The 25,767-nt window shown below is 36.7% G+C and overlaps 6 protein-coding genes across 11 annotated transcripts in view; 3 read left to right on the top strand and 3 right to left on the bottom strand.

Annotated features, from left to right (window-relative positions):
• Positions 1 to 296: 296 nt before the first annotated feature.
• On the top strand, positions 297 to 6,504 carry LOC117789967 (SWI/SNF complex subunit SMARCC1). Of its 2 annotated transcripts, none has more exons than XM_034629187.1 (8): positions 297 to 532; positions 631 to 756; positions 1,013 to 1,940; positions 2,000 to 2,330; positions 2,464 to 3,238; positions 3,301 to 3,517; positions 4,981 to 6,024; positions 6,091 to 6,504. In XM_034629187.1, the coding sequence occupies exons 1-8, from the start codon at positions 416 to 418 to the stop codon at positions 6,225 to 6,227; spliced, it is 3,675 nt and encodes a 1,224-aa protein (XP_034485078.1). In that variant the 5' UTR covers positions 297 to 415; the 3' UTR covers positions 6,228 to 6,504. The 2 variants fall into 2 exon arrangements, with proteins under 2 accessions (XP_034485078.1, XP_034485077.1); XM_034629186.1 differs by having other exon boundaries at positions 4,975 to 6,024.
• On the bottom strand, positions 6,493 to 9,404 carry LOC117789968 (retinoblastoma family protein). Its single transcript, XM_034629189.1, has 2 exons — positions 9,295 to 9,404; positions 6,493 to 9,232 (listed from the first exon to the last, which is right to left on the bottom strand). The coding sequence occupies exon 2, from the start codon at positions 9,223 to 9,225 to the stop codon at positions 6,844 to 6,846; it is 2,382 nt and encodes a 793-aa protein (XP_034485080.1). The 5' UTR covers positions 9,226 to 9,232; positions 9,295 to 9,404; the 3' UTR covers positions 6,493 to 6,843.
• A 917-nt stretch (positions 9,405 to 10,321) lies between these two features.
• On the top strand, positions 10,322 to 10,824 carry LOC117790983. Its single transcript, XM_034630611.1, has 2 exons — positions 10,322 to 10,484; positions 10,540 to 10,824. Exons 1-2 carry the CDS (start codon positions 10,374 to 10,376, stop codon positions 10,738 to 10,740), a joined length of 312 nt encoding a protein of 103 aa, XP_034486502.1. The 5' UTR covers positions 10,322 to 10,373; the 3' UTR covers positions 10,741 to 10,824.
• A 90-nt stretch (positions 10,825 to 10,914) lies between these two features.
• Positions 10,915 to 11,741, bottom strand: LOC117790982 (zinc finger CCHC domain-containing protein 10). The gene is made up of 2 exons (XM_034630610.1): positions 11,581 to 11,741; positions 10,915 to 11,515 (listed from the first exon to the last, which is right to left on the bottom strand). Exons 1-2 carry the CDS (start codon positions 11,625 to 11,627, stop codon positions 10,963 to 10,965), a joined length of 600 nt encoding a protein of 199 aa, XP_034486501.1. The 5' UTR covers positions 11,628 to 11,741; the 3' UTR covers positions 10,915 to 10,962.
• Positions 11,742 to 12,200: 459 nt separating this feature from the next.
• Positions 12,201 to 13,960, top strand: LOC117790981. 2 transcript variants are annotated; one of them, XM_034630609.1, is made up of 2 exons: positions 12,201 to 12,456; positions 12,518 to 13,960. In XM_034630609.1, exon 2 carries the CDS (start codon positions 12,533 to 12,535, stop codon positions 13,592 to 13,594), a length of 1,062 nt encoding a protein of 353 aa, XP_034486500.1. In that variant the 5' UTR covers positions 12,201 to 12,456; positions 12,518 to 12,532; the 3' UTR covers positions 13,595 to 13,960. The 2 variants fall into 2 exon arrangements, with proteins under 2 accessions (XP_034486500.1, XP_034486499.1); XM_034630608.1 differs by having other exon boundaries at positions 12,201 to 12,462.
• A 2,081-nt stretch (positions 13,961 to 16,041) lies between these two features.
• Positions 16,042 to 25,767, bottom strand: part of LOC117789665 (synapse-associated protein of 47 kDa) — a 30,093-nt gene continuing 20,367 nt past the window's right edge. The window contains exons 4-11 of one of the 4 annotated variants that reach the window (XM_034628739.1): positions 24,923 to 25,156; positions 22,659 to 22,756; positions 22,180 to 22,280; positions 21,830 to 22,104; positions 21,640 to 21,758; positions 20,446 to 20,751; positions 16,644 to 16,842; positions 16,042 to 16,443 (exon numbers count right to left, since the gene is read on the bottom strand). In XM_034628739.1, the coding sequence (XP_034484630.1) occupies positions 16,401 to 16,443; positions 16,644 to 16,842; positions 20,446 to 20,751; positions 21,640 to 21,758; positions 21,830 to 22,104; positions 22,180 to 22,280; positions 22,659 to 22,756; positions 24,923 to 25,156 (1,375 nt within the window). In that variant the 3' untranslated portion in view covers positions 16,042 to 16,400. Of the gene's footprint in view, positions 16,843 to 18,552; positions 18,589 to 20,445; positions 20,752 to 21,639; positions 21,759 to 21,829; positions 22,105 to 22,179; positions 22,281 to 22,658; positions 22,757 to 24,922; positions 25,157 to 25,767 lie in introns of those variants that run through there. The other 3 variants (XM_034628740.1, XM_034628742.1, XM_034628743.1) reach the window with 3 other exon arrangements.

Raw genomic sequence — 25,767 nt, 5'->3', positions numbered from 1 at the left:
CTCATGTATAGAGATGGGAAGCTGCACATTGAACTAGTCCTTGTGAACTGGTAAAAATAATATATTTCAACTAAGAATGGATGGCAAAGTGTTTTGATAAACAGACACAAACAATTTTAAAATTATAAATTAATGTTTTGTATATTTAATGAGATGGACGGTATTACATTTTATTAGGCAGAGTCACTATTTGCTTAGTGGCAGAGTCCACCACATAAAGCTGTTTATTGCTGTATGCTGCCAGACTTTCAAACTATCGGTAAATTTTTTCTGGCCCTATTTTCTCTAAAAAGTTGGCAACACTGGTCGTCACCCCAATTGTGTGCGTCTATTGCGGCTGCTGTATTTTCAATATTCGTTTTCACCGTAAAACAGTGCACCAAATAAATTAAAAACAGAAAAAAATTGTTGCACAATGAACACGCTAGGTCCTAAAAAGGACGGAAGTCCTAATATTGACTTTTTCCAATCGCCAGAGACACTGCAAGGTTTTGAATCGATACGCCAATGGCTACAAAAGAATTGTAAAAAGGTGAGTACAACGCCAGCGCCGCCTGCGTAAGCGAAAACAAAAATGGCGCTCTACACAAATAGAAAACATAATATATATCTTTTGAATTATTGTTGCAGTATTTGGCGCACAGTTCGGAGCCGATAACAAAGGAATCACTTGCACAATTGCTTATACTCTTTCTGCAATATGTGGAGGCGAAGTTGGGCAAAAACTCGGCTGAACCGCCGGCTACGAGAATCCCGGTAAGTGTGTGTGTAAGGGGAACAGGGTGTTTTAAGTGTGCAAGATGTTTTGTATGTACACGCGCGCTAGAGATGTGAGCGTGAAAAATATTAAGAAACGACATAAGAATTCAAATTTTGAATTCGTATAAAATTGAAAATAGAAAAAAATATATAATTGAAACATCGCATGCTGAGCTAAGATAAAATTATAGTGCTGGCTGGCACAATTGACCATTTCCAAGTAAACTAATTAAATGTAAATCTGTCGTTGCAGATGCGTTGTTTCCTGGACTTTAAACAGGGTGGGGGTCTGTGCATCATTTTCTCAACCATGTTCCGTTTTCGAGCCGAGCAACGTGGCAAGAAATTCGACTTTTCAATTGGCAAGAATCCCACACGGAAGGATCCCAATATCCAGCTACTTATTGAGATCGAACAGGCGCTTGTGGAAGCAGATCTCTATCGTATTCCCTACATTTACATTAGGCCAGAAATTGAGAAAGCATTTGAATCGCGACTGCGTGAAATTCTTGACAATCGGCGGGTGGAAATTGTCACCGATGAGGAGGATGCCACTCACATTGTTTATCCAGTGGTGGATCCACATCCAGATGAATATGCTCGACCAATATTTAAGCGTGGTAATCATGTAATGTTGCACTGGTACTATTTTCCGGAGTCCTATGATTCGTGGACACTAAATAGCTTCGATTTGCCGGAAAATATACCCGAGAATCCGGAATCGCCAGCGGAACGTTGGCGAGTTGCTGCCTCTTGGATTTTGGACCTGGAGCAGTACAACGAGTGGATGGCAGAGGAGGACTACGAGGTCGATGAGCTGGGCAAAAAGAAGACGCACAAACAACGCATGTCCATTGATGACATTATGTCCTTCGGCGATGACAAAAAGAAGCCCACCACCAGCAGTGGCACCGGCAAACAGAAGCGCCGCCGCTCGCCTTCACCCACTACCTCTACGTCCACATCGAAGCCGGGCAAACGGAAGCGCTCTCCGGCCGTTATACATAAGAAATCGCGCAACGACGACGACGATGAGGATCTCACTCGGGATCTTGACGATCCGCCGGCTGAGCCCAACATCCAAGAGGTGCACAAGGCAACGCATTCAGCACTGCAATCGACAGCCAGCCCAGCACCAGGTGGCAAATCGAGAGCTGACAACGATATGATGCCCATTAAAGGTGAGTATTCCATATGCCTAAACTGTCGAACTGTATTAATATCAATTTGTGCTCTCCAGGTGGCACCATGACCGATCTGGATGATGAAATGACTGGCGGCAGTGCCGCCCAAGCAATGTCTACCGGCGATGGCGACAATTCGCAAACGGGCAAGACCAGCGACAACAGCAACACCCAGGAGTTCTCATCGTCGGCCAAGGAGGACATGGAGGACAACGTGACCGAGCAGACGCATCACATAATTGTTCCCTCATATTCGGCCTGGTTCGACTACAATTCCATTCATGTCATTGAAAAGCGCGCTATGCCCGAGTTCTTCAACAGCAAGAACAAGTCCAAGACACCAGAGATTTACATGGCCTATCGCAACTTTATGATTGATACCTACAGGTGAGTTTTACAACAAGTGTTGTTGGCACGATTAAACAGAGTACAAATATAAAATCAAGAAATATAACCTTTATTAATAATATATTTTTTGCAATCAACTAACACTTATCTCTGAATTTTATCTTGTTTGCAGGCTAAATCCCACGGAGTACTTGACCAGCACGGCATGTCGCCGTAATTTGGCTGGCGATGTGTGCGCCATAATGCGCGTTCACGCCTTTTTGGAGCAGTGGGGCCTGATTAACTATCAGATCGATGCCGATTTGCGTCCGACGCCTATGGGACCGCCGCCCACTTCTCACTTTCATATATTATCGGATACGCCGTCGGGTTTGCAGGCGATCAATCCCCAAAAGACACAACAACCTTCGGCAGCGAAAACGCTACTTGATCTTGACAAGAAGCCACTGGGCAAGGAAGGTGGCGTCGAGTGCGATAAGAGTGCGGGCGGAATGGGAATAAAGACCGAAACGCTTGAGAATGGCGCGGCTGGCGGCTTGGCTTCTGGCGTCAGTCAGTTTGGCCTTAAACTCGATCAGTATGCCAAAAAGCCGGCTGCCATGAAGAATCGTACAGCGGCGAGCATGTCGCGCGAGTGGACCGACCAGGAGACGCTGCTGCTGCTCGAGGGTCTGGAGATGCACAAGGATGACTGGAACAAGGTGTGCGAGCATGTAGGAACTCGCACCCAGGACGAGTGCATTCTTCACTTTTTGCGTTTGCCCATCGAGGATCCGTACCTTGAAGATGATGGTGGCTTTTTGGGGCCACTTGGATGTCAGCCCATTCCATTTAGCAAATCTGGCAATCCAATTATGTCGACGGTGGCATTTCTTGCATCAGTTGTTGATCCACGAGTCGCCGCTGCAGCAGCCAAGGCCGCCATGGAGGAATTTGCAGCTATTAAGGTAAATTCCAGAAAGAATAAAAAAGGAATCTAAGCTTTAGTTATGAATCATATTCATTATAGGATGAGGTGCCAGCCACTATTATGGATAATCATATGAAGAACGTGGAGAAGGCCTCAGCTGGCGGCAAATTCAATCCGAACTTTGGTCTGGCCAACAGTGGCATTGCCGGCACCGGCAACGATAAAGATGATGACGAATCAAAGGAAGGCAACAATAGCAGCAGCTCCACAACGGCTGCTAACGATGAGGAATCCAAGGATGCAAACAAGAAAGACGGTAAGTAAATTATAAATTAGAAACAACTGAGTTGAAACTCGAGTTGATCAAATTGGAAAGATCTGGCTTAACACATAGTTCCGTCATTTATTTATTTAAGTCGTTAAACAGGTTAAAATCTTTTAAGTTTAATACATGTCTAGTTGCAATTGTTTTTATTGTTAACCGGGGAATAACACCGGAACCGGTACCGGAACCGTTATCCGAAACTAACCGTTTAATTTTTAGTACTGAAACTAAAACCGTAACCGAATGAAATTCCTCTGTCAAGAACCGAATACCGAAACGTTTGTACCGCTACGGTTGTGGCTTAGATGCTAGGTCAAAGAGTTGTCCAACTTCCAACTGTCATAACTTGATCAAAACTGAATAGATTTTCAAACAGAATGTCATTTTAATTATGATTTGGCCTCTAAATTCATTCTGTATTCAATTTTAGTTTATTTAGCAAATTTAATTATTTTCGACCAAGATTCGATTTCGATGCTAAGGGTCCCCCCTTTGAAATTTTGAAAATTCAAAATTTTAAATCTCAAGTTTTCACTTTTAATCAATTCCTTTTATCGTAATTAGTATAAATCAACACTTTAAACTTGATTCTGAGCCCTTTCATTTTTTTGTAAGAAATCAAGTGAAATTGAACAAAAATTTTGACTTGTAAAGTGGATAGGTCCGCAGTCTAACCAACTTCAAACTTTCATAACTTTATCAAAACTAAACCGATTTTCAAGCGGAATGTCATTTTAATCATGATTTGACCTCTAAATGCATTCTGCATTAAAATTTTATTAAATTCTTCAAAAATAATATTTTCCTCTAGATTCTACTAGATATTGATTTCGATGGTAAGGGTCCCCCCTTTGAAATTTTGAAAATTAAAAAATTTTAATCTAAAGTTTTCACTTTTAATTAACTCCTTATATCGTAATTAGTATAAAACTACACTTTAAACTTGATTCTGAGACCTTTCATTTTTTTGTAAAAAATCATGTGAATTTGAACAAAAATTTTGACTTGTAAAATGGCTAAATCCGCAGTGTGACCAACTTCAAACTGTCATAACTTGATCAAAACTAAACCGATTTTCAAGCGGAATGTCATTTTAATCATGATTTGACCTCTAAATTCATTCTGCATTCAAGTACTTTTCAATTAGCTCAAACATTTTCTTTTGCTTTAGGTCTAGCTATTTATTTCGTTGTCATATTTATTATAAAGCGCCATCTTAACATTTTAAAATGTTTCAAAATTGATTTGTTGTACCGTTACGTACCGGAACCGAGACCGTAACCTATATTTCTTTCGGCTTGATTCCCTGTTGTTAACAACTTGTTAGTTGTGTTTACCAATATGTTTTATGCTTTCATTAATTATTTTCTTTTATTTAAAAAATTATGAACCAATTACGATGACGATTATTTGGCCTATTGTATTGTATTGGGTTATTGGGTTAAAAGCCACAGACGAGGCAAAGTCCAAAGACAAAACGAAATCGGATAAGCTCAACACAAACACAGACTCAAGTTCCACATCAACATCATCAACGACAACAACAACAACAACAATAACATCAGCAACAACAACAACAACGCCCATTACCAATAACACTGATAAAAAATCTAAAGAATCGTTGTCGTCGTTGTCCGGCGGCGACAAAGCCAACAAAACTGACAAATCCAGCAATGCCTCAAACAAAACGGCTTCCAACTCCTCACCCACAGAGACTGGCACCGTCACCGGCACTGGAACCGGCAGCGATGTGGAGATCAAAACGGATGACAACAGTGGCGATGGCGAGACAAAGGATGGCAGCAACGATGCGAGCAGCGGAGCTCTTTCCACCAAGGAGGGAGCCTTCAGCGAGAACAATATGCAATCGGCGGCAGCAGCGGCACTTGCCTCGGCAGCTGTTAAGGCGAAACATTTGGCGGCGCTGGAGGAGCGCAAGATCAAGTCGCTGGTGGCATTGCTGGTGGAGACACAGATGAAGAAACTGGAAATCAAGTTGCGACACTTTGAGGAACTGGAGGCCACCATGGAGCGTGAGCGCGAAGGCCTTGAATATCAGCGACAACAGCTCATTACGGAGCGTCAGCAATTCCATCTGGAGCAGTTGAAGGCGGCCGAGTTTCGAGCACGCCAGCAGGCGCATCATCGTCTGCAGCAGGAGCTGCAGCAACAGGGACAGGCGGCCGCTGCCGCTGGTTCTATAATATTGCCACCCCAACAGCAGCAGCAACAACAACCACTACCGCCGCCGCCACCGCATCATCATCAGCAACCGGCGCCACCGCATCAGCACCAGCCACAGCCGCAGCCCCAGCAGCTGGCAGCACCTGCGGCGCAGCATCAACCGTTGCCACCGCATATAGCTGCGGCCGGTGCACCGCCCAATGGTGCACCCTTTGCCGCACCGCCAGTTGTCGCTCCTGTGGTCCCAGTGCCGCCAGCAACGGCAAGTGAGCAACCCGCACCTGTGGTCCCATCCCAAACGCCCACGCCAATGGGTAAGTAAACATTGTCTACTTTATTAAATGAACCATAACAATTAATGTTTTTTTTATACATTTTAGACACTACACCGCCAGCTACTGCACCACCTGCTGCCGAAGCCGCCAGCGTTGCAGCAGTCGCACCAAATGCTGCGCCTGCTCCTAGCATTCCAGCGGTCGCCGTTGTTGCAGCTGCTGCACCTCCTCCTTCAACTTAAAGCTATGTGTAGACATGAGAATAACCTTAGCTATAAGTTGCACGCTCTCATTACGTACTGTATACTCTTCTCTCCTGTAACCTTATTGTCAGCTCCCGCTTCAAATCCCTTATTTAGTGTACTTATGTATTATGTTGTAGTCCCTTAGTGGCGCCTAATGTATGTATGTATATCATGTATGTTACCATTGGGCGCCCTTTCAATATTTACACAATTTTGAACCAAGTTTCAAACCCAAAACCCGCATTAAAATAAAGTCTATTCATATGTATGAAAATATCAATGTTTTATTTAAGTGTAAGTCAAGTTTTCATTATTTTTTTGCAAATTATAAGAGCAGTTGTTTTGGAATTTGTCTAAACTACAATGTTCTGCAAGGATATCTATTTTCTTCAAAATGTGGAGGATGTGCTTTAGTTTTATTTTGGGACCAGAAACTAATCCCCTTTTATCTTCAAATTAAATATGAAATATATTCATGCAAATAATAAATTTGTAATGTACAATTATAAGTAGCATAATCTATACACTACGAAAATGTTATCATAACTGCGGAGATCTATTCAGACAACAATGCCACATTATAGTTCTAGGTTCTTCATGCCACATCCACGAATTATTGAAAGGTAGTGCGACGGGAAAGTATATTGGGACGCTTAGTGGATGTGGGTTCACCCAGCTCGTTAGTGGAGTGAGCGCGTTTCAGATTCACCGGAGTCGCCAACTGAGTGATGATTTTGGCCTTGCATCTGTTGTACATGCATATGGGAGGCATGGCCTCCGGAGAGACAAAGACGTTGGTTTTATGGCCGTTGCTCTTGAGACACATTTTGTTGCTGATATTCTGCAGTGGTCGAATGACAGATGAAGTTGGAATCGAATCCGAATTCGAATCCGAGAACTGCTCACATTGCAGTTCTCGCGCGTAGTCGGCCATACGTTTAACATACACTTGATTATAAAAGCTGATGATGTCTGTGGCTGCTTGGCCGTCCGTCAGGTGTACGGCGCGATAGATGTCACTCCGGGCAAGTGGCTGACGACGGTACTGCTGAATGATGTCACTAAAACTGATGCGCAGTCGCGCCGTGCGCGCACAAAGATACACAGCACACATGAGCAGCTGGTCCAGATGACGTTGCTGCAGCAGTTCGGTGCCGAGCACTACAATGGAGTGCTCCACAATGTGCCAGATTTGCGTGTATCTGGCGAGCAGCGATAATCCCTTACAGAGGTAGCTTAGTCGCTGGTTGGCCAGGTGATAAAACTTGCGCAGGCAAATAACGATTGAGCCTTGAGTCACCTTGGAATTCTCCTGACCCGAGCTCGACTGTACGCTCTGGTAGGTGGGCAGACCTGCTCCGGCATATATACGCCACAACTGTGAGTTCTTGCGCCAGATTAGCGAGGTGATGCATTGGGCCTCCACTTCCCGCAAATGTTTGATGAGGTCACGTGTAAGCAAGCCGCTTTCATGACGCACAACCAGCTCGAGTATCTTCTGAAACTCGAAGGCATCGATGTCAAAGCAGTCGAGCAGCCAAGGAAACTGCAGCGACGTCTCCTGCGTCTCAAAGATGTGCAACACCAGTTGCAAGCAGCAGGCAATGAGGGTGGCATTAAAGGTGCTCTGCAGCTGCATCAGCATCTGTCCCAGTTTGATTGTTGGCCTGCGACGCAGCTCGGCCTCCGTAATCTTGTCCAGCAGCATGTAATACAAGCCACTAACCAGCTTAAAGCGGCACTCAGCTGCATCCTGGTTCAGATTCGCAGCAACCTCAAACTTGAGGCACATGTCGCGCAAAGAGTTTTGCAGCAAACTGGAATCGCTTTTTCCGAGGACATTGCTAATATAGACTGGTAGAGATTTGGGCAATTCTTGCCACACCAGCTGCCGCAGATTGTCGCGTTGTGTGTCGTCCACCAGCTGATCTGCAAATGCAAATGCAGTGTCTTCCTTTCCATTTGACAACTTTGTATCTCTTGCTTTATTTGTCGGAGACTGAGCATCGTACTTCAATAGAACACGCTCGTCCATTTCACTAATGTCGGAGACATGAATAGCGTAGCAGCGATTTAGAGAAGTCAAGTTCACCTCTAGAATGCCATCTTTAATCAATTCGCGCTTGACGCGATCGTTGCCCAGCAGACGCTGATCCATAAACAATCCCATCACAGCCTCGTGGAAGAAGGAACTCTTCATAATGCAAACACCTTTTTCCGGTAGCTCTGGTATAAGTTGGCATATAGCTTCAATGGCACTGTACTTGTCCAATCGGTTAGTGTCAAAGTGACTGGTACACCACTTGGGGGGCACACCCTTAAAGTCTGTGTTGATTATATGCGATTTGTGAACCTCAAGCGCATTTAGGAAAACCAATTCGATGGCACAGATGAGCACCTGACAACCATTGATGATGTTGGTAGTAGCAAAGTTGGGCAGCTCGTTGCGGATCACTAGGAATAGCAGCCAGCCAAATTCATAGATCATGTGGTAATGCGATTGACTCTCTTTGGACACTGGCAACACATACAGCTGGTTAAAGATGCGCTTGTAGTGATGCGCAAGGAGCAATGTAATTCCCAAACGACGATCCAGGTCACATATCTCCTGTTGGAAAACATCTGGATTCTGTGCCATCCAATTCCAATGCTCCATTCGTTTCAAGAATTTCTTAATGTTGATCTTAAAGATGCGCAGCACCTCTGTCACCGAAATGTTCCAGCTGTGGAAGCGTGCCTTCTTGTCCCACGATTCCAAGTCTTTGGTTTTGGAATGCTCTTCGTCTTGTCGCATGTCCTTCATTTTGTTCTTCTGGAGTTCACTGTACACCGCGCAGCACAGCCAGTCGTCCGCATCATTGGATAGCACTCCATCTACATTCAAACTATGGAATGTTTTGATCGCATTTTGCTTGATTTCTGTGTCGATTCGCAATGCGCGACAATTAGCGACAAAGCGATTAAGGATCACACCGTTTGCCTCTCGCTCCATCATTTGCCAGCTGCAACAAAAACTCGGTTAAACAAACTACTGAGACAAGTTGCGACGGCTCCATTTCTTTACCTTAATTTTAATAATTGTGCAAATAATATTTTTATCTATATTTTTATCGGCGCGAATATTAAAATGCGACGCAGCGCAGTAAACCAATGTTGGTCACACTGTACTTTTTGTTTGTCGACTGGCATCCAAGTTTGTGCTAACACTAATTAAATGTTGTACTCATTATATCCTACGAAACAATTTATGTATTTTTTTTTATTACATTCAAAAAATTAAGTACAGTGTCGATAAATAATTTGAGGCTCGCAAAGTTACGCGGTTTAGTATTTATTAGAGGTGGAGAAACACCGATGAAAACATCTATGCATCGATGTACTGGTACTGGTTTTTTTTTATGTGGAGTTTTTCATTCACGTACACTATAGAATACTTTTTCACAGCAAAATAACGTTTTGGTCACCACTGCATTAAATAAAGCATTTTTACGAAAAACATCGGTAAGCATCAAAGTTCTGATGCAAAAACATCGAAAACATCGATGGAAGCAAACTCCCTCCACCTCTATTATTTATTTGAGCCAGGTGTGACCAAATGACACGAAATCGACTGCCTTGGATAACATAATGTTAATGAAATTCTGGTAACATAAAACCAACTAATTTTAACAGCACTCTGTTAAGTTCATGTTATGTTCAAATTTTAAAATGCAAAAAACTCAATAAAAAATTAATAAATTTAATAAAAATTAGACAAAATTAAGCTTAACATTTTAAAAAAGGTTTGAAGGTTTTCAGCCGTCGGGAAAAGAAGTTGTCTAATTTAATTCTAAAAAAAAAAATTATATCGAAAAATCAAGAAAATTCTAAAAAAAATTATGAAAAAATTTAAAAAATTCTAGAAAATAAAAAATAAAAATCCGAAATTAAGTAAAAAATTAAAAATCCCAATTTCGGAAATGTAATTGTTTTCCTTAAGTACAAAAAATCGAGCCAGATCGGAAACTTTTACTGTATGGGCAACCCTCGGTGTTAGGATTAGTTTAGTTTTGGGAAGATTTGTTCAATCGTACCCAAAAAAATAACTAAGAAGCGAGAGCTGAAGTCCAAAGACTATGTTTAAATAAAATAAACTGGTAAAATATGTTTCAATCCAATCAAGCGCTCCAAAAGGAACAAGCCGATTTATATGCCTTGGAGAAAAAACTGGTTCAGAACCTGCCTAAAATCCAGGAAGCGTTGAATTCACTTAAGGTGAGATCTCAAGGCTACGACGAGCCTCATATAAATAACAGACCATCTTTTCTAGGTGGAGGAGTTGCATTTAAAATCGCAGTTGGTAAATCAGAAGCTATCCCAAGTGGATCCATCTATTTTAAATGTAAGCGCTGCGCCATCACAACACATTCCTGCTCCACACGATCAAGATCAAGCAAATCATCAGGAGATTGACTTGGACTTGTTTGTAAGCAAGTTGCAACAGTTTGATGTAGAAAACGATTCAGATTAGTATTATTTTAATGTCATTTATTGATCCACATTAAGCTAATTTCGAATGCTTGACAAAATAAACAAGATAAGATTTATGTATAAAGGGAATCGTTAAATTATTGAAATCAGTTTTAAAATGCCAATTTGTGTAATTTTGGTTATAGCAAGCAACTGAAATAAAAGTAAACTAAACTACTAAAGCTATGTATGTATGTATTTTATTATGGATATTCGGGCCGCATTAATCATCTTGAGTGGCGCCATCTGACGATTCACCAGTGCTATCACGTCGCTTTTTCTTCTTGGGTGCTGCTGAGCTGTCCCGTTCATATGCGCTGTCACTGCTCTTGCTGCTGGAACTGGACGCATCGCTCTCGCTTACGCTGGAGGAACCTGATTCACCATCTGATGAGCTGTCATCATCGTCAGAGCTGGAGCTGTCTGAATCGTCGCTGCTGCTTGAATCCGAGTTGGATGACTCCGAACTGCTATTTGAGCTGTCTGATGAACTCGACGAACTATTCGAACTATTGCTGCGTTTCCTTTTACGCTTGGTACGCTTCTCGCGATCGTTGCGCACTTCAGCACCGGCTTCCAAAGCACGCGACTCGTTGGCCGCCGCAGACTCGGCGGCATTTGCACTTTTCTCTGCCAGATGCTTACTTAACTGCTTTGTGCGCGAACTGCGATGAACATACTTTCGTTTCTCCTTGCATTCATAGCTCCAATGTCCAAAATTCAGGCACTTTTGACACCGAATGCCATTTGGAAATGCTGCGGCTAGTTTGGCAGACCTGTTTATACAAATTGTAATTTCGGTTTATTGGTTTGTTGTTTGTGCGTTTACACTTCCACTTACCGCTGCTTTTGAGCCAGCTTTCGCGCCGCTAACCCCACCAAAGTCATCCTTATGTAATAATCTCTGAGTTTGTGTTTGGAGCCAATTTTGACTTTGGCTTGTTAAAATCTTTTATAAAAAATGTATAAAACGTTTGTTTTGTTGTCACATTTGGTGTTCACTTTAGTGATTAGTAGGGATGTCGAAATATCATCGATATATCGATATATCGAAATATTTTTGATATTGATATTTTTAAAAATATTTATATTTGATATTTTTGATTAAAAAATATCGATAATATCGATGATATAAATATCTGGGAGCAACCTAAAATATGCCGTGTTTTCACTTAAAATTAGTGGTGTTTCCACTAATTTTCATATTTCATTCCACGGTTTGCGCTTGGATGCAGTGTTATCCATTTTGACAAAGTATGACATTGCTTTCATGTTTCACAAAAAAAAAATTGGTGAATACGGCAATAGCAACGGCTAAAAATGTCGCTAAATAATATCAAATATTTATATCGATATTGATACTATCGCCAGAAAAAAATATTGCCAAAAAATATATCATTACCAAAAAATATCTATCGATGTATCGATATATCGATGATATTTCGACATCCCTAGTGAACACAACTCGATTAGTTAATTTAGGGGATAAGTTTGGAAAATGCTTAAATTGTAGTTTTTATTTGTGTGCAAATATGCATTATTATATGTAGTACTAGTTAATAATTGAAACTCGTTTTTATTGCGCGTATATCAATAATCGAGACACTATAATTGTCTTTTAAGTGGCGATTTGTTCAATCGTACCCAAAACAATAACAAAGCCTTTTGGTGACTAAGACGCGAGAGCTGAAGTCCAAAGACATTTGCACAGATACAGGTAAAAGTATACTTCACTGCTTGTGTATTTCATATCGCTGACCAACAGATATCGTATCTAGGAACACTTCTTCGAAATGAGCGTAACGGACTCAGTTGTCAGCACGGCAAGGACGAGCAATATGCAAGCAGGTGGCACTCGCTTTATGCCGCCTGAGGAGCTGGCCATGCAATCGCTTACCAAACAGTTTTTGAAAGCACGATTGTTTCGAGGGATTTACCTTGAGCGTTGCTTTGTGGAGCAGGTTGGTGGCTATCGTGATGTTGTTTCTCTGCAGTGCAGTGAACGTGACCTAGAGAAACAGTTGCTGAGCAGTGCAGCCCAGTTACAAGTGTTCTACCAAAGTTTCGTGCCCAACATGTGGGTGGGCATCACGAAGGGTAGTATAGGTAACTACAAGCACACACCACATCCTGCACAGCTGGATACCTGTGTTTGGACGGAGCTCAATGATATGGCATTTGGAGAATACTGGTTCAGCATAAAGACTCTACGCTTTCGTGCTCAGGAAGTGCAACTAAAACTCAAAATGGTCCGTGCAGTTGAGCCAGAAACATTGCCAACCCCAAGACGTTCCATATCAATGAAAAAGTGTAGCCCCAGCAGAGTATCCGCCATAACCGCTGGCGATAGCGCTGAACCGACAGTTGCAAATGCTGCAGACATTGTCACCGAGAATCAAATGCCGACAATTGGCGTTGCAGATTTTGTAACTGTCTTACAGCAATGGCGACAATCAGTTATCACGACAATATACGAATTTATGGCCAACGATGTGAACAAGCGCAATATAATGGGCACCATTCGCTTTCTGGGTCTGCTCATCTTTTCCATCATTAGCGGTGCTGCTGTTGCACTCCGTTTCATGGGCATATTCGCGGTACGCTTTCTCTTTGAGATTAGCCGCTTTACACACACCGCGACCCCAATCGTTTTTAAGCTGATTGAGTTCGTCAATAAGATAGTTGGCGCATTTTTCATTTTACTCACGATGATATGGAAGGATTTAGTGGTAAATCGTGGCGGATCTGTTCCCAGACCCGCGCTGGAAGCCAGCAATCGTTTCAAGAGTCTCACATACGAACATACCGAGTCGCATCGACGCAGTTCGCGCTACGGATCACAAAATTATCAGTAGTCCAGCTATATTTACAACTAGGTACGTTGTCAAAATTGTTTAGTAATACTACATCAGCATTTAGTCACTAGTGTAGGTTACGGGGCAACGATTTCCTTTTCAAATTGTGTTACTAGCCTTAAACAAAAAAATGTCCTTCAGTCCCTTGGATTTCGCTAGTGTTTGCACCGCAAACCTTTGGCAAATTTCAATATTTCGCGAAATGTGGAGCTATTTAAATATTTTTGTACTTTGAACAATCGCGCACTTATTAATTCCATGTGTTAAGTGTACGTGTATTGTTTAGATAATCATTTTTAAAATTTGTAGAGTAATGTCTAGTGAATTATATAAAATTGTTGGCAATAAAAATGTTAAAAAAAATAATTCAAACTAATTGTTTTTATTCAACTTGAACCCAGAAGAAAAAGAACAATCTGCATGTCCTGTGATAATAATAAGATACAAACCTTACGTGTTAACCATTAACAGGAGAAAGTCTGGTTGTAATAATAGAAATGAAATTTGTATTTTTTTTTGTTAGTTTTAATAGTTATACACTTTCATTTTATTACTTTACTTGATGTTATTCTCATTAAATTTTTGTCATATATATTTATGTATCTATATATGTATACTAGTATAATTTGTCGGTTTGTCTCTAAATTTTACACAAATGATCTTACTGTGTTTAGTTTTGTTTTGGGCTGTCTTGTTTATCAAACTTTGAAATGGGGCTTGTGTACCGGAGCTCCATATATATGTTTCAGCTCTATGTATAACTTGACTTTTAATTTTCTATGGCATTAAATGGGTTTGTGTATCATTCATTGTGTTAAACTTTGCGAATATTGTTTGTCAACTTAATTAGAACGCCAGTTATTCTGTCTAAGTGTCACTGTATAATTAATAATTTCTGTTTTTATTATTAGTCAACTAAATTATATATTTTTTTTGTGATATAATTTAATTAGTACATAAACATACATATATAGTGTTTGGTTTTCAAATTTTGTTCTTGTTTATTATTTTGCAATGTTATTGTATATTTATGGAAATTACTGCGTGTGTTATTAAGTTTATATTTTTACTCTCGTATGCAAATGATTCAACCAACTTTTCTTTTATTTAACTCTTTGTTTTAATAATATGCATGTAAATTGTATGCAGACATTAAAATATGTGTTAATGCTTGGATTTTATTTGAATTTGATATACTGTAAAACACGTTGTCAACATTACATTATTTGTCATCCCTTGTTAATATTTATTAATTTAATTATTATAACTTTTTACTTGCTTTATATTTATAATCATTTAAGTTTTAATTTTATTTGCCAACTTGTTTAAAAACGCACAAAGTAAATATAAATTTAAAATATGTGTGATTTAACACTTGCTTGTTATTGTTGTAAATACTTTGCATTTGTTTAAAAGTAAAATTTATAATATACATACAGCTTCAGTTAAATGTCATAACGTGTTATTTACTTTGACCTTTACTTTCAAATATCATTCGCTAACAAATAATTCCACATTTATAGCATATTTCATTTAACATGTCCTTGTCTGCTGAAAATAATTAGCTTTTTAACAATTAGTTAGACATTTAGAGCAAAAACATTGATAATATAGATTGTTTTCATTTTGTTTTTCCTTCTTTCTTTCATTCATTCTTTTATTATTATTTCATATTTTTTTGCTTTAGTGTTTATGCATAAAAATTTGTCTAGTGAAATATATATGTAAATATATATATTTTTTTAAGGTTTTGAACTGCTTATTGTTTATAATTGCGATTTTGTTATTTGTATTATTTCTTAATTGCGTATTCATTTCATTTTCTTGAACGTGATGTTCAGATTTGAATTTTTATTGTTTTTGGCATTTATATTTAAAGGAATACGTTTGTGTCATTTTCTGAATATATTAGTGGCAAAAATATACGTAGAACTGGATAAAATGATAAGAATTTTACTCAAGCGTGCCAAAGTTTTGCAATACAATTTCTCAATCGTAAACACAAATTTATTCAATTTTAACAAAATAAAACTTGTTATTTGGTATTTGAAACAGAAAAAATATATTAATAAAAAAAATGGGTTTATGTCAATCGTTTGGTTTTTTATATATTTTTTTATTAAGTATTTTATATTAATATCTTTACATAGTACATATAGTATATATATATATTTATATATCTATATATTTATAATAATTATTTTTTACACATTAAATTCAAATGCATTAATTTAAATGTATATGTATATATTTGTATATATAATTTATTTATAAATATAAATAACAAAATCTTTCCCTTTTAAGCATTTTTATGTACCATTTTCATAAAATATTATTTCATTGAATGTTGTTTCTTTACTATATTTAAAAACGAATTATACGCATTTTAATTATAGTTATCCAATTTTCTCTGTTGTTGTTTCTAGCTTGGAATTTGTGTTCTTTTATTTGTTTATTTATAGTTAACTATTTGCCATTTTTCGTGTGCTGAACAATTGGCGAAAGTTTCCGATACTCTGGGCCACTCGTCACCCCATCGTAAGGTGACAAAAGAAAAGATAAATCTTTACATTCGGATTGATTGATTGATTTGAATTGCCAATAATTTGAATTAATACATAAGGTATACATATATAGTATGTATGTTTGGGTTTGTGTCTTATATCATCTTTAAAGGTAACTAAATAAAATTCATTGCTTTTGGAACAAATCTCAACCAACTTTTCCAATAGGACCCGAGGCAAATTCTATTTACATTTATGAATCTTTTACGCCAACATTAGAAGAGCGTAAAGAAAGCCTCGTCTCATTGATAGCCCAACATTGTGCGTTTTAAGCACTTCAAAGTTCTGTGTTGATTATTGTTGGATGCGGTCATTTGTTGGTTGTTGATAGGTAAGAATACATACCGAATAAGGACAGTAAGTAATACAAAAGAGTTAAGTAAGTAGTATAAAAGAAACAAAGGAGTAGAAAGGAATGGAAAGAAAAGTTAAGTTATAAACTTAGAGCCAACTTAGAAGAAACTACGATATAAGCTCTTAATTACTTTAAATCATCGGTATCCTCAATTAAATCGGCATACTCCTCCCAATCGTTGTTAGACGAACGTGTGCGCAAATTCGATATTGTTGGCTCCTCGTCCTCCCCCCCATCGCCATGTTTATTGTGACCGCCACCAGTGCCTCCTTCGTCGACAACCTCGTAGTCCTTGAGTTCAGCTTCCAAATCCTTTTCCCATTGTTCCTCTGGGGAAGATTTTTCAAACTTACAATTACTAACTGTGTGGCTTACACTTATAGACTTATGTTTAGAACAGGTTATATACTATATACACTACATAAGTTAAATGTTTAGTATGCATATATAAGTATATAAATTGTTGCTCCATTAAAATATATGTATAGATGGCATATCATCATATCATAAGTAAGTATTATTAAGCAAGCATTTGTAGTTGTTTTTTTTTTTTTTTAATTTAGTGATGACCTTCGAAGCAAGTACATGGTTTCTCAAAATTCATTACCTTGAAAACTAATCGCGTGGCATACTCATATAACTAAGGCATAGATTTTCACAGACTGTTATTCGCTTTGGTATTCTCACCGTGAATGAAAAGTAATCGTCTACAAAAGTTGGAAATTTTTTTAAAATACGGTAAGTACTCGACAACAGAGGCCAATTGAATATTTCTCTCTTAGATTCCCGATTGAGGATTAGCGTGCAAAACCAACGCACCAAATTTGTATATAGAGTGATAGAGTATGTTCATAAACAATAGGTTACATTCAGTTATAATCATCCATGACTTGCTTGTTGTCCTACCACCAAATCAAGTGCCAAAATCTCATCAGTCGCACCGTAAATACATATAAAATTAATTAAGAAAATATTATGAAATAAATATTTGGTGTGTATTTACAGCATATGTAACACATAAATTAAAAGCAAGCTAAATAAATGTATGTATATTCTATATATTTAATAGAATTTATACGAAGCACGCCAAATATATGAACTTAGCTGGAAGCTATTTAAAAATTGCAAAAATTATTGAAGTAAATAATAATAAAATCATTTTTGTACAACAATTAAAATTGTTAATGTGTTTCATCGTATATGGACAGACTGACTTACGTTGTAGGAGAGGGGAAGATTTAACATTTAAAATTTCTTTCTTTTGATTTTGTGTGGTGAGTTGATGTGTATATATATATATAATATATATAGGTATAAAAAATTCATATTTCGGATCTTACGAATTGGAAAAGTTGTACTAGTGCAGTTAAAAAAGCAGTTCTTCAAGTTAAAGAATTGGGAATATTTTGAATTTAAATTTTAAAAATAGTTTCATCTTTAAGTATGGTTTTAAATAAAAACTAAACAATAAATTAAAAAAAAATGTACGCTTGCATTTACTTATAGAAACCAAATCACTACATACATAAATTCTAGTTAAATATTATTTTTTGAAAAGATAAATTGAATACCAATACGTATAGCAACAAACATATAGACACAACGACATTATAACGTACATTAACGGACATTGACAACAGCGATAGGAAATAATATGGATATTTTCGACAACTATTTTGCAGAACAATTGAAAATCAACAACAGAACATTGAAACATTTTATTTGGTTTTTATTTTTTAAATTTTAATATAAGTGAAAATTTGTTTGTTTAACCAACAATTTCTAACTTACCACACAAAATTTTGTCTCAGTATTTTTTTAAGTAACATTTTTGGTTTGTTTTGTTTTCGGTTTATATAAATAATGCGTTTTGTTTAAATTTTTGTCAAGTGAATATTTTATATGTATATATAATTTGGTTTGTTGCATTTCGTTTTTGTTTTTGTATATCGCTTAACGTTTTCTTTTTTAATGGTTTTTTTCTTTTGTCTTATGTGGGCAATTTGCTTGCGTTTGGGTTTTATTTTGTTAGTTTAAGATTTTGTTTTGAATTTAGCGTTTATCCATTCAATCTTCTGCATCATGATTTAAGAATAAATTAAGAAATACATGAAAAAAATGTTTGTTAAATGTTTTGAATAGAACAATTTATATTGTGACTAATATTTATAAAGAATTTTGCTGTTGTATTTTTTTGTTGTTAGTGTTCCGTGTGTTTGGGAGCAATTGATGTGGTAATTGTGTTATCGAGGAAAAACGCGACTTGGTTGGAGTTAATTTAATTTAAATCTGGCCGAAATAGTTGGGAGAATGCTTAGTATGAAAGAATATGTTAAGGAAAATAATAATAATATAAATATTGGATTTTTTATAATTATTAAAAATTTAATAGCGAATTATTGAAATTAAATTGGATATGCAATTGAATTAAAAAAGCACGAAATTGTAAAGAGTTTGATCAATAATAAGAATTTGTTTCAGTTTTTTTATACTCAACTTTTTCAAAATTGAATTGTGGCTAGTGCACGAGTTAATTGATATTAATTTTTTATCTTTACATTTTTATAAGTAGAAGTAGGTCATAGATACTTAAGTGGAAATTATAGTATTTATTTTGTTTATATTTGTTTTAATATTTTGTATGCTAGTTAGAAAAGAATGGCAACAACAGTTTAGACCAGACTTTAGGTGTCTGCTTGTAATTATTATCTATAGTATAAATTTTTATATATTTTATTTATAATAGTTTATTATCCATAAGTTGCCATAGGTCTGTATATTCTTTTTTATGGGTTTGTTGTTGCTTTCATTTCAATTGATATTTTTTATTTAGTAATTAAATGCCAGAGCTTTGGATTGTATTGTTAGTATTTCGACAATAAAGAAAACGATTTGACAAAAATGTAATATACACAAAAGAAAGAAACAGAGCAGAGGAGAAAAAAGAGAATTGTTTGGTTTTTACACTTTGTTTTGTACACACATTTTTGTAAAGAGTTGTCATTGTTTTTTTTTTCTGTTTGTGATTTAAATATATGTAATTAAGTAGTTACTTGAAAGATAAGATTTGAGCAATAAAAAATAAGCATTAAGTGGGCTCTATGAATGGCAATTAATTAAACTTAAACTCTTACACAGCCAAACACAGTTGAAATGTGGCAAAGAGCAAAAGACAAATGGCAAAAGGAAAAAATCCTGCTACTGATATGATAGATAAAAGTTCTACTTGATGTAAGTTCTTATGAGACATGACTCAATGAAGCATGTTATGTTTGAACTAATTATGCGAGACAAAACTTAATGAAATGTTTGCCCTCAGGACCCGCACTTCCTGCTCATGGATTTCTGAAATTTATATGGAATATACTTAAGAGCTTTATAAGCTTCTCAAAGTGATATACCCATGATATATGTGCCATTTTGCAACTATAATCTGTGCATCTCACGAGCTACTAACCTACAACATATGAATAACTTTAAGTCAACTTTATTTCAAGTAAAGGGCTCTTCATTAAAATATCGCACTCAATTAGGGCACGATGCAATGAAAATCAATAAATGTGTACGTATGTGTATGTATGTACGATGTCGATAGGTTGGATGCAGCCTCAATGGAATTTGCAGCTTAATGAATAAGTAAGACAAATTTCAGAGCGAGTGCATGGAACCCAAAATGTATGTACAAAATGTCGATATTTAATAAGCAAAATTATAAGATTAGACATGCCCTGATTAGACATTAAAATACCCTGTACCTCAATATAGAAAGAGTTATTCGAATTTCATATAATTTTATTATGATTGTGTTGAGGCATAGGGTAAAATTAAAAATTAAAAGTTATTAGAACTTAAAAAATAATTAACTGAACCAAATAATTTTTATAATTTACTTAAGAAAATTATATAGAATTTGCAAAACTAAGACCTCTTACCATCGTTGCCGGGAAGCGCCTGTTGGGTCATACTATCAATGCCCAACTTGCGCATACCATCTTTTATTTCAGCCAAATCGGTTTCATTCGATGTTTGAAATTCATCCGAGACGAACTCAGACTCGGAGATTTTTGTTGTGATCATTTTCTTATCACTCTCTTTAAGCTCTTCGGCAGCCTTTTTATCAATGACAGGCTTCGGTTGGTTAAAGACAGCTCCTTTTTTTGCTTGGTTCTCAGTATTTGTCTCACTTTTGACTGGACACATATTTTTATCAATATGTTCCTTATCTGGCTGTTTTTTGTCTGATTTATCGCAATTTAATTCGACAAAGTTGAGTTTAAGTTTGAGTTTTGTTTAGATTTTCATTTTTTTTTTGTGTATAAAATAATAAAAAACATGAAAAGAAAAGAAAATAAAAATGAAATAAAAAAAAAGGAATTTTTAGATAAAAAAAAGAACTGACGTTTACGAAGTGAACGGCGCTTGAGGGGCGAATAGAGAGAAATTGAATTGATTTTTGTTTTGATCGATATAAAAAGGAGCCTGAATACGCGACGAGGTGAAAAGTGAAATGAGGAACGAATCGAGACTAAACGAAATTAGAAATTGGATCTTTGGCTTAGGCTACAGAAGCCGGTGCAGCTGAAGGACAATCACAAATTTAATTCATAACAAACTGAAAGGAACTGAAAGGAAGACGAACAGAAACTTAAGGCTCAGAGCATTTACTTTAAGGCGGTGTAGTAAAGACGTTAGCCGAAAGATAGTTAAAGGACATAACTAAAAGTTACTTATGCGTGTGTGAAAGTAAAACTAGTTGAGAATCATAAATCATAAGAGAACAGGCGCGTGTGTGAAAAGAAACAGAAACGAAATCATAAATGAAAACTTAGACTTAGAGAGTTTCATAGAGATTGAGAGATAGTTTAATTAAAGAGCGCGCGAGTAGCGGGTGTTTGTATGTTAGAGATAGGAGAGAGAAATTGAGATTGAGATTGAGATTGAAAGAGAGAGAGAAAGAGCGAAAGAGCTAGACTGTTTACAGAGAAAAATACTGAAGGAAATCATAAACTTGGCCGCTTTCGCACCAATGCGCTTAAATTATGGACTGTTTATTGGGTCTTCGGTGTGAAAGCTGTGAAAACTGCTGCAGCTGAGGGGCTGAGTTCAATCAATTGCAATGAACTTACCGTCTTCACCGCTGGAAGCCTGGCCAACACCATCAGCGCCCAAAGTGCCTAGCTCGGCGGCCTGAATGATCAGTGAGACGCGATAGAAATAATTCCGCCAGAAGTTCTCCTCAGTAATGCTGTGCAATCGTTGAAAGATTCATTTCATTAAATTCAATTACAATTGTTAATTGTTAAGCAACGTCCTCACATCTTGGGCACCAATTCGAAGCGCATCGTTTCGAGCGCCTTATCCTCGGCCATAATGGCTATGGCAGTGGGATATGCGGTATCGTAACTAAAATCAAAGTCCACGCCGGCTGGCGGAGCACGGACAAAGTTGCGACGATCCTGTGACAAGCCCAAAATCTCCTCCTTAATCTTCGACTCGTTGGCATGTCCAATCCAGGGAGCAGCGCCATTGCCAGCGCCGCCTTGACCCTTAATGAATGCCTCCTGTTCCTTGTTGAATGAGTCCAGAATGGTCTGCATATATACAAATTATAATTAATATTAATATAAGATTTTTGTTGCTAGAATTGCTAACTTCCAATTACTCACATTATCCTTGACTGTTTCCTTGATCTTGCTGCCAGCCTTGCTAATGGCCGATGACAAGAAAGATCCAAAGTGTTTAGCCTGTTGAGTTACTTTTGTGGTAACTGTCAACACAAATAGGATTTGAATTAGTTAAATCACAGAAATTCCACGTCTATTATTAATTGAAGTTAATGCAACTAACTAATGCAGTCAACCAAAATTGCAAGACTACAAAGTAAATATGTTTGAAGGTGTGGATAAACTAACTAAGTGACTAAATAAAATATTTAAGATAAGTTTATATAATGGGATTATAAAAACTACGGGTATTTTTAGTAACCTGTCACCGCTTTTTATAATTTTCACATATTTATTGTTTTGATATTTATTTTTTTTTTATTTTGGCTTTGGCAAATTGCAAATCAAGTTTTGAGTTTCAGTTGACATTGAATCGACATTTATAATGCTGTTTTTGTTACCAATTAAACTGTGACACGTACTTTTCACTTCATCGCCCTTACCCTGTCCAATTTGACCCTCGTCGCCAGTGGGCGTGCCGCCGCCAGATGCTGGATGCGAATCGGCGCCCTCAGTGGCACTGTAATTAGAAATTGCGTCAGCGTGCAGACGAGAAAGAAGAATCGAGAGAAATGGAAATAGGAAAAAAGAAAGAGAGCAAAATAGGATTGTGTTATTTTAAGAGTAGCAAACTTGTTTAAAATACATATTGAATATCTGATGTGAACTTTGCACTTGTAGTTCTTAGCATGCAGAATGCAGCATGCAACAACAAAATCAAAATCCCAATAAACTTGGGTTCTATTCTCATAGAGGCATTCCGAGAATTCAAAGAGTGATTCAATGTGCATGCGTTGAAAATAAACTTTAGATAATACTAAGCCTAGCATAGACGTTAAAAATAAATTTCAGATAATACTTAGTTTTAACATAGACCTCATTATTTTTATTTTTTTTTTTGTATTAACTGTCTATTTAGGTTAGCTATTAAGCTGGTCTATAATTAAAACGTATCTTTGTAATTTTAATTGCTTATGTAGTTCAATTAACGCTTATGTTTATTTACACGTTTTTATAGCTTCGCAATTCAATTCAGTTGAAGGGCAATTACAATGAAAATTATTCATGATGATTGTGGTGCAAATGCAAATTCTGATAAATTTTAAATGAATGTTTGACGACTGGAAAAATCATATAAAATGCATGAAACAGAAATTAAATACGGCAAAAAAAAATAAAAAGAACGCACTAGGACATGCACCAATAATACTTTTATTTAGTTAATTGTTGTCTTAAGTTTGTCTAGAGTCCTTACTCTTAAAGAGCGCACACTTAGAGAGCATTTTGGAAAGGATAGTTGCCGAAGAGTTGACAAGAAAGGATATAGTCGCTACATACTCAAAGGCAAGGGGTTGATAAAGAAAAGCAAAAGATAGACTGGCACAGGAAGAGCTAAACAACAACACAGAGAAATTAAATTAAATTGAAAAAAAACGATGATTCCTTATCAAATAATCAGCATAATGAAATTAAAACAACTAGTAACAACAGTTAGTTTTTGTTTTATCTACTGCGTAGCCACAAAATAGTTCCAGATTTGTGTGGTTTTGATTAATTCCTTGAGGTTGTTTGATGGGCCGCTCAATAATGATGGAATCTGATACTTGATAACTTATTTAAGTTGGACAACATTTTCTATCTCTTCTGTAAACTAAATAATAAAACGCGTTGCGTTACAAAATAAACATATGAATTGAATCAAAATGTGAAATTAAATATTGATGGGGTTTGTATGTGTTGTTGTATGGTAAATGTGGCATGGGAATCATATGTTGGCAGAGCATGAATTTAACATAAGTTAATGATTGTGTTTGGCTATGAGTTTAACTTGATTATCAAATATGTTTTACAGTGCACACCAAAATTCTGTCCATTTACAGAATTCAAAAAACCAACCTTACATTTTTAAGGTGTTAATTAAGATAACATTTAACAAAATATCGATTTAAAATTTTTAATTATTGCAAACGGACACAATTTTATTGATTTGATCAATTGCAAATGTGTTGTGGTTTTTTTCTTTTAATTTTAGAATTCAATGTTTCTTGCTTACATACAAAAACTTAAAGGGAAGTTGGATGTGATTTTGTAATTAAGTATTTGTATTTGTTTGTACAGTTTTAGAGGGCAAAGATATTAAAAAGTGAAACTTTAATTAACACGAGAAGTGTGTAAGAAATTGAGTAAAGGTAAAATCAGTAAAATATAGCTATTTGTTAACGGCTGAAATTAATATTTAAGAGAAATTTAAAAAAAGTAAGGCAGTAGATATAGAATATATTAAAGGTATATTTAACTTGTGTGTAATATATATATTTATATAGAGTATTATTAGTTGTATATTAATATGTAAAGGCAAGGGTTACCAAGATATGTATAAAAACTTGTATTTTCTTTGTTTTTAAAAGGTTGCTCTTATTTTTTGTGGCGTAATTTAATAATTACAAACAAAAGGCACTGCCAAGCAAATGAAAGTTGAGAGGTTTCTCGAAATAAAACAAAGGGCTTTCCCAACTGCCATATAAAGTTTAACAAAAACTTTTTGTTAAACAAAAAACGTAAATGAAATGAAAAGACAAGAAAAGAAAAGAAACTATAAGACAAACGCGATCTCTTAAGGTTTTTAGTTTCACTGTAACCGTTTGAAATGTATATAATTCCGTCATTCTTAAGCAGAGGCCCATACCTAATATACCTCGACTTGTCGTCATCTTCGCCACCACTCACAGCACCTGCAGCACTGGCATCTGCAGCGCCCTCGGCACCCTCAGCTCCCTCGGCAGCGCCGCTCTTCCGTAGTCCAGGAATCGATGGTATCGATGGCATCGCTGGCATCGAGGGCATCGATGGCATTGCCATGGCTGGCATCGATGGCATCGAAGCATTGCCTAACCAGCCTTTGGCACTACCAAGCCAGCCACTGTAATAGATAGAGAAAAACGAAAAGAAATAAGTTAGTTGATAAAGTAGCCAAAATCCTGTCACATTGCGCAATAATCACACTGTCTAACTGACAGACTGACAATCAATCTTTGCAGTAATTTGACAATATTCATTGCCTTGCTGGTCACAAACCGACCTAACTGATAATAAATATCTATGTAGCATGTATTATGTATTTTATATTATGTATTATGTCAAACAATGAACAGTCGTGTCAACTTGACAAACGCCCTCTTCACACAAGCACAAAGTACTTATTTACTTATTGACAGGGTGCCACAACATTGAAGCATTCAAGTAATTCACAAGAAGAATGCGCAAAACACTTGAACGTCATATAGCTTAAAGTCAAATGTGTATTAAAATTTCAGTATCTTAAATTTAAAATAAAAATAATAATAGTCTTGTATTTATGTACAATGCGAGTATTTATAATTTTTCTTCTACATAATCCGTTAAAGAATGTTTTTATAATAAAGACAACTTCTTTGAGTTGCATTTAAGATATGTGATTTAAAAAAGGGTAATTAACTTATGTAAGACAAAAAATGGATTTAATTACAATAGAATAATTGGGTCACTTTGGTA

The sequence above is a fragment of the Drosophila innubila genome, assembly GCF_004354385.1.
Source record: "Drosophila innubila isolate TH190305 chromosome 3R unlocalized genomic scaffold, UK_Dinn_1.0 2_E_3R, whole genome shotgun sequence".
Classification (NCBI taxonomy): Eukaryota; Metazoa; Arthropoda; class Insecta; order Diptera; family Drosophilidae; genus Drosophila; species Drosophila innubila.
This window is presented reverse-complemented; position numbering and strand designations above follow the sequence as displayed.